This window comes from Sprattus sprattus, assembly GCF_963457725.1.
Source record: "Sprattus sprattus genome assembly, chromosome: 4".
In the NCBI taxonomy this organism is placed as follows: Eukaryota; Metazoa; Chordata; class Actinopteri; order Clupeiformes; family Clupeidae; genus Sprattus; species Sprattus sprattus.
The window spans coordinates 42,653,151-42,665,134 of record NC_137923.1 but is presented as its reverse complement, the minus strand read 5'-3'; the positions used below and the strand labels follow the sequence as shown (position 1 = coordinate 42,665,134).

The following is an 11,984-nucleotide window of genomic DNA, read 5'->3' as shown; positions in this document are numbered from 1 at the left end:
AATAATTAATTTAAAAGACCTTCTCGAGTCATTTATTGCATACACCACCGTCGAACATTGAATGTCTTCTATTTTTGTAATGTCGGCGATGCGGAGAACAAAGCACTCATAATTATATGACATTGGTACAGTTGATAAACCAGAAATAACTTTCATGCTCAGACTGAGACGTGATTTTTAGTTTGCACATGAATACTAACGTTTTCTTTGATCCCAGGAAATTTGAGCACATAACCCATCACCATTACGGAGATATTGGCTAAAGTTGTTTTACCTACTTTAACTTACATCATTGCAAACGTGTCTAGTTTTTGTGCAGTGGTGGATGGTGGATGTGGATGGTAAGGTGGTTGCATGATAAGAAGAAAGAAAGAAACACAATTTATTTGCATTGCTTCAATTTATTGAATTTCTTATTAATACATTTTCATTAAGTCATTTAGCAGACGGTTTTATTCAAAGCGATTTAAAACTACAATCCTACGAAGGTGAAGAGAATCGAACCGGCGATTAACTGCATGCAAGCCCTACGCTCTGCCCGCTGCACCAAAGTCACATGTTCATATCAAGAAAAGATATCACTACTTACACAGCCTATGGAAAGTTTCTTTAATGCTGTTGCAGTTGCGACAGTGATGAATTTTGACATGATTATGGTCTTGAATTCTTCATAACGCGTTCATGGTCATATCCCGCCTTAGCGGAGAAAAAAATGAGTCTTTTTCTTTGAGTTTAGACTATAATGCCGTTCAAAAAATCCTGGTTTTGGTTATCGACCTTTCATGCCTTTTAAAGCAGGACATGCACGCGCAATTTAGCTGATGATTTTAGCCTGGGATAAATGAACGAGAGGTTAAAATAAATTAGCGCCCGTCGCCAGACGGGCTTGGCCTGTTCTCAATTAGCTAGCTAGTTAATCTCCAGTTGCGAGCTAAATTAATTATCTTAGCTTCAGTTGTACGCCGAACAGGGCCCTGGAGCAGGTTAGGGCTAAGCGATTAATTACCATGGTGATTGATAAAAAGTTGCTTCTGCGAACTCGCTTAAGCGGTGTTGTCTTTTTTTAGCCTGGAATTTAGCTCGCTAAACCGCTTAGCGAGCGTCGCCGAACAGTACCCAGGTAAAGGCATCATCCTTAACTTGTTAGACCAGACTGATGCAGAGAAAAAATACTGTGTTGCACAAATGAACAGGATGCACAGAATACTTTTCTTTTTTTTAGACGACAGACTGCTCAGACAGAAGTAGGCTAGAGAAAAAGCATCTGGTTTAATATAGGGGGTTAGTCATTTAATTGGGATTTTGACAGTCCACAGGCAGACTTCTACAAAACACTGTTTTAAAAAGCCCATCATGCCAACCCACAACACCTCCCACATGCTCACAACCAAAATACCTTACAGTGGAAAACTGACAGCCATTACCCATCAAACACATCCTCTCAAAAGGGCCTGCACATTTTTATTTTATTTCTCAAAACCAATTTCCTCTGTCAGAAAAAACAAATGCGTGCTTCTGGTAAAGCTGGGCAGCACTTCAGGGGATCCGGACTGACGACCATGGAGAACACACTCAGTCATGAGACACCATGAGGGAAACGGCCAAGGGCAGCTCACACTCGGCGAGATTGTGTGTTTACCGTTTGCTGATGCGCAACAATGCAGAGATTCACTTTGATGTATGTAGGCGTTGTGCCGAGGGGGTGATTTTATCAGGCAATCAATAACAGATTTGAAGTGATTCTTGCTACGTCACTGAGCCTCAGCTAAACATAAATCACAGCTTTGATGTTGGTGGCAAAGAGGTGTCTAACAAACAGTACTCAAAGCAGTTACGGTAGAGTGCGTGGGTGTAGGCTATACATGAGTGCGTTTCCTATCAATATGCTTTTTTTTTTTTAGGTATGTCTTTCATTTTAACCATTTTCCAAAACACAAGAAATGCAAACAATGGCTGTTGTACAAAAATGTTTTTGCCCCATCACTTTGAGCCAGACACTTCACAGACAAGCTTTGTACAGGCCAAATATATACTAAGAAAAAAAAGAAAAAAAAAATAACCAGTACAGTCCTCTCGTGTCCTCTTGAACTCTTCCATTTTCATGTCATCTTCTCAAACACAAACACCAGGTATATGCCTGAAAACCACAAGAGAATACGCAAGAAAGAATACGTCAAAAATGAAAATGGAGTAGCCCACCGATGAGCAGCCATGTGGATGGACACAGTAGAGTAGCCCACTGATGAGCAGCCATGTGGATGGGTACATAGCAGCACACCTCCAACCATAGAGGTGTGGTTACTGCAAATAGATCCAGTGCCAAGTCCCCATGCCTTAACTCTTAGCTAATGAAAATGTCATGTAATGTCAGACAAACTTTTCTCTCGGGCTAAAACATGGAATCAAACTGACAGCCCAGTCAGCTATGTAACTAATGGATTCTAAAAGTGAGAACATGTACAGTGATTTTTTTGTGCTTACTTGTGGCCTCCCATTCAGACTTGCTTAAAGTTCCCTGTGAGGAAAAACAGAAATTGGCATCTCATTTAATGGGATGGTGGGTGGGTGGATAGACAAATAAATAAATAAATAACAAAATACATTTAAAAAACACAAACGTGCAACACATAAATTATGCGCATAGCCTTTTTAATTAAAAATGCATACCTTGTGCTCAGCGCATACTCTATTGATCTGTTTGTACTTATGTAAACCAAGTTTGGCCTTTACTGTAATTATTATGCTTAACCAGGCTGAACAACTCAGCTGCAGCCTACCAGTGGCATCCTGGCATTCTCTTGTTCAGATCGTGTCTTGGCGTGTTCGTACTCCTCTGCTCTATCAGAAGCCAGCTTATTCCCACCATCAGCTGGGTAATGCTATGACCAAAAAGAAAAAGAAAAGTAGTTTAGTCATCTATTATTCAAACTATAAATACAACAAACATGAGAGTTCTTCATGCAGGCGTCTGATCTGATTTACTGCCACAGAAATGCACCTAAATTACAAAGTCCTTGAATGTGGTGTGAGTGGGAGGATGCACTCCGAAATTTCTCTTTAAAGTTTCTCTTTAAAGTGTCTGCTAATTGCTAATTTGTGGCACCTTTTATGTGGAGGCTATTAGAGAACTTTTCTGCATGCAAACGTGTGTTGTGCAAGGTGACCCAACACATCCAGAGACAAATCAACCGTAAAGATAAGGCTACTGAAAGGATGCTTTCAAAGGGATAGAAGGGGTGAAGTTGTTTACGGAAGTGGGTGTCCCAGTAAGCACAACCTATTATGGAGAGAAGGAATGGAACAACTTCCAAATGCAGTTAAGACAAAGGATAGAGTAAATGAGGCAGAGTAAGTGAGTAGAGAGAGGGAGAGAGAGAGAGACTGTGTGTATGTATATGTGTGTGAGTGAGTAGAGAGTGTGCGAGTGCGAGAGTGTGTGTGAGAGTGAGAGTGTGTGTGTGTGTGTGTGTGTGTGTGTGTGTGTGTGTGTGTGTGTGTGTGAGTGTGAGTGTGAGTGGAACTAACCTCCAGTCCCTGCATCCTCTGCATCAGGGTTTTATTCTGCTCATTTTGAATTTTCTCTTGGAAAAATTCATGGAAGGTCTTCTTGTACACTAGCCTCATGTTGTATCTCTTAGCCATCCTGAAAATAAACAGGGTGATAAATATGGAATCACATGTGCTTTGAGGATAGATTGCCTGGAGGTAAGTGTCCCAATTTTGACGCTGCCTTTTCCCTGCTTGGGGCTATGAATACCTTGAGCTGAGAAGCAAGAATTAGCTTTTTAGATGAGTGCTCCCTCTGCTGGTAAACATGGCAATGTGTGTGTGTGTGTGTGTGTGTGTGTGTGTGTGTGTGTGTGTATTTTTTTTATTTTTTTCCAAAGAGTGGAAGTTTGATCATATATAAAAAATATAGACAACCATGTCAATACTTACTCTACAAACATCGGGAAATAAACAAGGAATTCTGGGACATCAACCACCCCCTCCAGGTTGAAGTCATACTTGCAGCCAAAGAGAGGGTAGTCATCCTTCTTCTGGAATGTGACTTTGTACACCTCGTTCCCAAACGAGTTGGTCTCGGAGGCTTCTAGACGCCTTCTAAATCAAACAAAACAGACAAAAAAACTAAATATGACATCACTTAATTCATAATGTATGGTCATATATACTGTGCCATCATCTGAACAATATTCACCATGCCGAACATTTGAACCACATAAGAGGAAACGGCCACTACATAGGTTAAATTTAAAGAAAAACAACAAATGCTTTTATTACTGCACTTTTCTGTGAATATGATTTGAGACTGCCTACAAATCTGTATTGTACTTGAGTTTGGATATGTGCATGTATTTAAGTCAGCTTTGTATTAAAAGGTTCAGTATGTAGGATTTATTGGCATCTAGTGGTGAGGCTGTATATTGCAACCACCTTTTAGCAATCCCTTGCTTTGTGCTTGTGTGCATGTGTATGACTGTGTGCGGGTGCTTGCATGTATGTGTATGTGTGTGCGTGTGCGTGTGCGTGTGCGTGTGTGTGTGTGTGTATGCGTGAGTATGAGTCCTTACACCAGCTCATAGGCGTCGGGTGTGGTGCCGATGAAGAAGCCACCGGGGCGGAGTCTCTCACAGGCGTTGCGCAGCATGGTGTCGGCCTGCTGCCGTGTCTCGAACGAATAGTGGTACACAAACTGACAACTACACACATCGAACTGAACACTCGGGTCTGGCAGCTTCTCTGACAGCAGCTCCTAAACAAAAACATCAGACATCTGTTAGCAGAAACATTTCCACAAAAGTGAGTGTAGGTGAGAGTGTGAGTGAGTGTGAGTGTATGTGTTCTCTCGGTTTAATGTTAACATGTTCATTCCTAAGTAGTCCATGTAGTGAGTTGAGACATATAATCATCAAATAAAAAATGAAACATATACACTCAGTAGGTGGAATAAAGTGGTTTCAACCCACGGGTGTTAATCAGGCACTGTGATTGTGTGGGCGTGTACAAACATGGGCAAATGAGTGTGTGTATGTGCACATTTTCTGTTATAAATATGTCTGTTTGACAGCCTGTGTGTGTGTGTGTGTGTGTGTGTTCACCTTGGTGCAGTCGGCTGCGACAAACTCGGCAGAGAAGATACGCTCGTTGGAGTGACACTTTCTCTTCATGTCGGCGTAACGCTGCTGACACTGTTCCACCGATATGGCTGCTATGTCTAACACACACACACACACTTATGGTACCTTCTGAACAAGCAAAGTCGTGAAACAGAGAAATGAAAAGCTATTTGAGCTGAAGAGTGAAGGACATGTCTGTGACAAAAGAAGGTTTTGAAAAAATGTACGCAAAAAGATTTATGACCTTCTGCACTATTCAATCCATTTATATACCTTTTAAACCTTTACACAGGTTGTCTAGACATAGGTATGCCATTTTTTTGCCGATACCTTGCACTGATATTACTCAGCTCCTTCCTATTGTGCATTTTAACATGGTCTTCACATCTTGTAATAAAATAAACTTGGGCCTTGATAAAGTGAGGACTTTAAACTTTACAGAGCTCCAACTCATTTTGTACTGGCGTACAAGAAGGTTCCATATCTAAACAAGCAATGTAGGTGCTTTGAAAAAGGAGTCACAAATGTAAATGCCATGCCTAGATTGGATAATGCTCTGATCATTATATGACCTTCAGTGATCAAGCGTCAAAGAAAAAAATCACTGTAATTAACCACGACATTATGTACAATCACTGTCAATCTCATATTCTGAACAGCTTCACCTATCTGCAACTATCCATCACTAACAAGAGTGTCACAGTCAGTGTTTTTTTTTTTTTAAATGGGAATACCAATGACCACTATCTCAATGATACTTACCATCAGACAATGGTTAATACTTTTTTGTTGCAATCACATTCAGTCTATATCAACACGAAAATTACCTGTCAATTATGTCTGCTTATTTGTATGCACATTTTTTATTTCGACTGGGCAACAGGTCAACAGGATTGTATCTAACCATGTTTTGTAAGTCCCTACTCCCTTTGTGTCATTTGGAGAAAAAAATCCCAGACATGAACACTGAGGAAGCCTGACTCAGAATTGTATTAGAACAGCACCAGCAGAGCACAGATGGGTGAATGAGAGATTTCTTCCAACATGCCCTCACAACAAACACATTGTGACCCACCACCCGGACAATTTGGCCCTTTCCAATTCAGCCCACTACAGTATATGTTTAAGAAGCACTGGCAAACAACTTAATTTACAGACTTACTTTCAGACAGACACAAAGAAAGAGAGGGAGAGGGAACTAAAGCGAGTGAGAGAAACTAGTCCATAACTGGCTGCTGTACCTGCACAGACGAGTTTGCTGATGTGGCCCTTCCTCCACTTCAGCAGGTCTCCTCCTTTACCACAGCCCAGGTCCAGCACAGACACCTCTCTTTCACGCTGACGCACCTTATCCAGGATCTCACCTGTGGAGTGGAAGGAGGGATAGAAAAGACTTAACTGATGTAGGATCACTCAGAGCATATGCTTAAGACTGAGAGATACTAGAAAGATGATTGCAGAACAGCAGTTTGCCAAACTCAATTAGACAGGTGCTCAAATATAGAATCAAAGCCATGAGCTTTTCAAGCAATACCAGTGGTCACACACACACACTCATTACTTGACTTCAAGGACTTTAGGTTTGAAAGTGTAAAGGCTGCTCATATTAACACAACTATTGCACTGCCATATTTAAGAATACTGTGTTTGTGAAGGTAGGCACGATATAGTGCTGACCATACACAAAGCTTACATTGGCTTTAACATCTTAAGATATAATGGAATTGACACAAACTGTTCATGTCACCTATGAGGACACTCTTTAACCAGTTGTTGAAGTTTCGCATGTGGACAATTCTGCTCCTGTTGCGCTCGGCTAAACCGCACTCCTGCAGGGAGTTGTAGTGAGAGGCCACTTTCTTGCTGTGCTGACCCTCGTCTGTGATCTTCAGAGCAGAGGAAAACAGTAATCGAATGAAAAGGGGGAACATGTAAATGAATATTAGTACAGTAACAGTAAATGTTGACTGTGCAGTACTTCAACTAACATAGCTTACAAGGAATCGAGTTCTTACCAGTTTCTTAGTGGGGGATACTTTATCATCCTCTTCCTCATGAGGTCGCTTTCTTTTGCCCAAGGGTGACTGTTCAGTGCTGGTGTCTCCCAGTGGTTCATCTTTGTGCATGCATGATCCATTGCCACTGTCTTGTGCTTCTGATGACTTAGAAACTCCCTCAACTGCACACTGAGCAGCTTCTAAGAGCTGTTCCATTTCTGCTTTTTTAACTGATGTAGATGTATTAGTCTTGGTTTATGGTTGGAGTTAAGAGAAGCCTTCCTTTTAAGATTCTCGCTGATAGTTTGCTGAAAAGAGAATGAAATCACAATCAACCAAACTGAAGTTACTTTAAGAGTAGAGTTGAAAGATTTACAGTCATCCTATGCAGTTAATGTTGTACAACCTATAAATGCATGGATCTTCAAAACAATGTAATCATCCAGCACTGAAATCAACTAGTCTTTGACTTACAAATATCTGACTGCATGTTTACATATGCCAGGTGCCACAAATGTAAACAAATGCATAAAACATCTAGAACAAAAGAATCGAGAAGGAATAACTCAAAAGGGATATAATAGATCATCAGGACACGTTTGCTTCGGAATTGTATAATAATGGTACCTCTAAAATAACCTTTTTTAAGTTCCCTTTTGTTCTGTGAAACCTTCCACTCTGAACTTTTGCCACAACTGCGCGCACATAATAGGTAGTCCGATAGCACTTAAACTGCGCAAACTAATGAGCGCGGCTGACAAATGTTGGGTCCCTGAGATACATCGCTACCTGAAGTAGATACACCGTGAGCAAGGCTCTTATATGTAGCAGCAGCTTGCAACTAATCACTTTTGTCTAACGCATTAGTCTAACTAGACACAATGTACCCAGGGCAGCGAGCTACATGTCACGTTAGTTGCAGCCAACCTATGGGAATTATGCTTAGTACATCCGTGGCAAGCACACATTCATGCACAGAATCGCAGAGGATGTTGTCAAAGATGCTGATAGTTTATGCTAATAACAGTTCACAAAATCACTGTTAGCACGGCACGGTAGGGCATACAGTGTCTACAAAAACAAATCTCAAATACCGGGTTCGTAGTTAACAATCACTTGAGTTTTCCGCCATTACGCACCCCACGATAGATAGAGGAGTTCAGTCATGTGAAGTACTTGGTGGTCTTTTCTAAGACACTGGAACGCATGCTCCCTCTATTGGCTTGGAGGTTCAAACAGGCAAGACAAGCAAACACATATTCTACATTGAGTTTGCCAGATCAGGTAAATTAGTTCAACTACGTGCAATATATAAACTGAGATGCAGGTGCTTTTATTGTGACCTATTTGTTTGTGTTATAGATTTTCGTTCTACAAGCCAACTAGCAGGGCAAAACTTTTAGATATGCGGAACCTTTGAGCAGGGGGTAAAACATGTCGTGGACACACGGAAAGTTTTCGTTTTGTAAATGTATTTCTACACCACAGGATAATATGGCAAACAACTAAAACCGTGACGAAAAAACACTACATCTCCATATCTGCACTGCGTGTCCTGGGTCCATGTGTAATATGTGCTCGTCCTGTGTGGAATTCTATAGATGACAGAAGGACATGGCCTGTTCTTGAAATGGCTAAAATATACAGTTGTATTTATATTCGTAGTCAGCTGGTGGTCAGCATGTTATTGTTTGTCAGTAACAGCAGCATTAGTCAGCTAAATGACAGATCTAAATTTGAGGCCAGACAGCTTTGTTCGTCGCTTGTCGGTTGTCAGTATATTGGCCAGGGTCAGGATAGCTTTGTTTATTTGGTTGAATGTTCTTTTTCTGGCTAGACATTGTCAGCCTTGACCGTTAGAGTTCCTTGTTTATTTGCTGCAAGTTAGAATTATGTTATCAGTTGGTGTGGATATCTTATCAGGCTAATTGAAGTAAGGGAAGTTATTCAAGCCCTACCAGGGCAGAGACTGGCCACGGCATCAGAGGAGGATGCAGAGGTACTTGTACACTGGAGCTATGAGGCAGACCGCCTGCTCCTGGGACCACCCATCCCGATGCCAGTAGGCCCCTGACCAGACCCTGGGACCCATCCAGGCTTAACTCAAGCCCTCGCTATTTAAACACATCAGCGGCTATGTGGACTTCAGCCCTGCAGAAAGCTAGCCCAGGCGGGGCTGAGCAGCCAGAGAACATCCTCTAAGAGCAGCAATCAGGACAAGCCTTACAAAATTGTAAACTTCATGACTTGTCTTGAAAATGGCACATAAAAAGTGTTACTTAAGCAAAAGGAACTAAGAAAGCTGAATAACTTTTTTATTCCTCCCATATAGGTTAAATTGTACTAAAAATGACTTTTCTGGGTCAGTCTGATATTCCCCCCCATGTCTTTCTTTCTTTGTCTGTTTTTTTTTTCTTCTCCTGTTTGGCACAAATTTCACACTTGGTCAGGAAGCAAAAATTAAAAAACAGCAAGCAAAGAGTCGTGTGGCGGACTCAACTCAAGTCAGTCCAGTTGGAGCCGAGGTCTGCTCCTCCGGTTCAGAGAGGGTCCAAAATAGTTCATGTTTTCTTTGTCTGAGCCACTCAGAAAGATAAGAGCAGCAGCCAAGTAATGTGATATGTGTGTGCAAGGATTCTATTTTAATTTATATATTTTTGTGGGGAGTCTGTGCCCCAGTGACCCCTTGCAGCATACGCCACTACTAGGCCTACTAGCTCATCCTGTACCTCCTCTGCTTGTATCAGCAAACTTTAACTCACATCCCAAACCCTTTCTCCAAAAACACATTAACACCCCTCCCTCCTTCCCTTACCCACCCAAGCCATGTACAGACGAATTCTAGTTTGTCTGTGTCCGTAAAGTTCAGAATACAGATAGCCCTATCATTTAGACGAACACTCTCTATCCGCACACGGTATCCGCAACGATCCGAATCGGGGGTAGAAAGTGAGGAGATTTGAATCGGTACGGGGGCTGGTGTTTGTCTGCACGGATTCACGCAACCTGATGACGTCATTGTCCCACGTGATCCACAGGCGATCTCCAACCAATATATACAGTGGGGAAAATAAGTATTTGAACCCCTGGCGATTTCACAAGTTTGGCCACTTGCAAAGAAATGTGTGATCTATAATTGTAATGGTAGGTGTATATTAACAGTGAGAAACAGAATATCAACAAAAACATTTATGACTTTATTTGCATTTGATGCAAAAAATAAGTATTTGAACCCCTAGCAAAACAGACTGACAAAAATGACTTAGTACTTGGTGGAATAACCCTTGTTGGCAAGCACAGACATCAGACGTTTCTTGTAGTTGGTTACCAGGTTTACACACATCTCAGGTGGGATTTTGGTCCTCTCCTCTTTGCAGATCCTCTCCAAATCTTTAAGGTTGTGTTTTCAATGGGAGGGAATGAGGTTCAAGCCCAATATTCCACGTTACATGGCCCCATTCATAGTCCCCTTGATGCTGTGGAGTCGTCCTGTACCCTTGGCAGAGAAACAGCCCCAAAGCATAATGTTTCCACCTCCATGCTTGATGGTGGGTATGATGTACTCTTGGGGTCATATTCAGCATCCCCCCCCCCCGTCAAACACAGCAAGTCGAGTTGATGCCAAAGAGCTTGATTTTGGTATCATCTGACCACATTCTGTCTCCCAATCCTCCTTTGAATCATTCAAGTGTGCAATGGCAAACTTCAGATGGCCCTGTACATGCGCTTCCTTGATCAGGGGGACCTTGCGAGTGCTGCAGTACTTCAAAAAATTACGGCATGGTGTGTTGCCAATGGTTTTCTTGGTGACTGTGGTCCCAGCTGCCTTGAGATCATTCACAAGCGCCCCATGTGTAGTTCTGGGGTTATTCTGCACCTTTCGAATGATCACTGATACCGCACAAGGGGATATCTTGCATGGAGCCCCAGACCTAGAGCGATTAACATTTGTTTGGTGTTGCCTCCATTTACGAATAATCGCACCAATAGTTGTCTGCTTCTCACCAAGCTGCTTGCAAATGGTTTTGTAGCACATTCCAGCCTTGTGCAGGTCTACAATCTTATCTCTGACGTCCTTGGACAACTCTTTGGTCTTGCCCATGGTGGTGAGGTTGAAGGTGTGAAGTATGATTCTTTGGACAGGTTTCTTTTATAAACATCACCAGTTGAGATCAGGAGTACCTTGTTAGACCTAATGAGGACCAGTGGTGGACGAAGTAAACCAATTGTGTACTTGAGTAAAAGTACAGTTACATTGCATTGAATATTACTCAAGTAAAAGTAAAAGTATTCACCTCATTTTTTTACTTGAGTAGAAGTACAAAAGTATCTGCCTTCAAAAATACTTAAGTAGTAGTTAAAAGTTTTTTTTTTTTTTACTGTCACATCAAAACCCCTACTTGAACAGGTGAACAATGCTTTACATTTGCCTAATCAAACCCAAAATACTCAAAACTATATTATCTTTAAGTAAGACCAAGTGGTTTTGAAGCAACAACACAAAAAGCATTCCTTCAAGTTTCATTATTTTATTTTCCATTTATTTCACTTGTCATAAACAGAGTAGTCATAGGAATGAATTGCGAAGTTCACTTCGCTTGGCCATGAATTCGACTGTGTCCCCGGCATTAACGTTTGGTGAGGGAGGCTGTATTGAACTGGCACTTAGAATCTGGCACTTACCATCTCCGCAGATAATTTGGGTGCTAGCATATTGCTTTGGATAAAAGCACCTGTTAATGTAATGTATTTCAATGTAATATAATGACCCGGACATATTTATAAACACTCTGTTAGTAGTAGTCATGTAATGGCGAACTTACATTGATGTGCTTTTTTAAATTTGATGGCGAGTTCCAGAATGCCG

At 41.5% G+C, this 11,984-nt stretch overlaps 1 protein-coding gene across 1 annotated transcript; it reads right to left on the bottom strand.

The window, feature by feature from the left end:
• Window positions 1–1,166: 1,166 nt before the first annotated feature.
• rnmt (RNA (guanine-7-) methyltransferase) lies at window positions 1,167–8,264 on the bottom strand. The gene is made up of 11 exons (XM_080837467.1): window positions 8,212–8,264; window positions 7,136–7,425; window positions 6,868–7,006; window positions 6,362–6,484; window positions 5,103–5,218; window positions 4,575–4,756; window positions 3,940–4,104; window positions 3,526–3,643; window positions 2,778–2,879; window positions 2,482–2,515; window positions 1,167–2,137 (listed from the first exon to the last, which is right to left on the bottom strand). Exons 2-11 carry the CDS (start codon window positions 7,331–7,333, stop codon window positions 2,100–2,102), a joined length of 1,215 nt encoding a protein of 404 aa, XP_080693593.1. The 5' UTR covers window positions 7,334–7,425; window positions 8,212–8,264; the 3' UTR covers window positions 1,167–2,099.
• Window positions 8,265–11,984: the final 3,720 nt, after the last annotated feature.

Excerpts from the sequence above, each read along its gene's own strand:
- rnmt (XM_080837467.1), bottom strand. The coding sequence starts at position 7,333 with ATGGAACAGCTCTTAGAAGCTGCTCAGTGTGCAGTTGAGGGAGTTTCT. Across the intron at positions 7,007-7,135 it reads TATCCCCCACTAAGAAACTG|ATCACAGACGAGGGTCAGCA; the intron begins GTAAGAACTCGA and ends TCTGCTCTGAAG. Across the intron at positions 2,880-3,525 it reads AGAGGATGCAGGGACTGGAG|CATTACCCAGCTGATGGTGG; the intron begins GTTAGTTCCACT and ends TTTTGGTCATAG.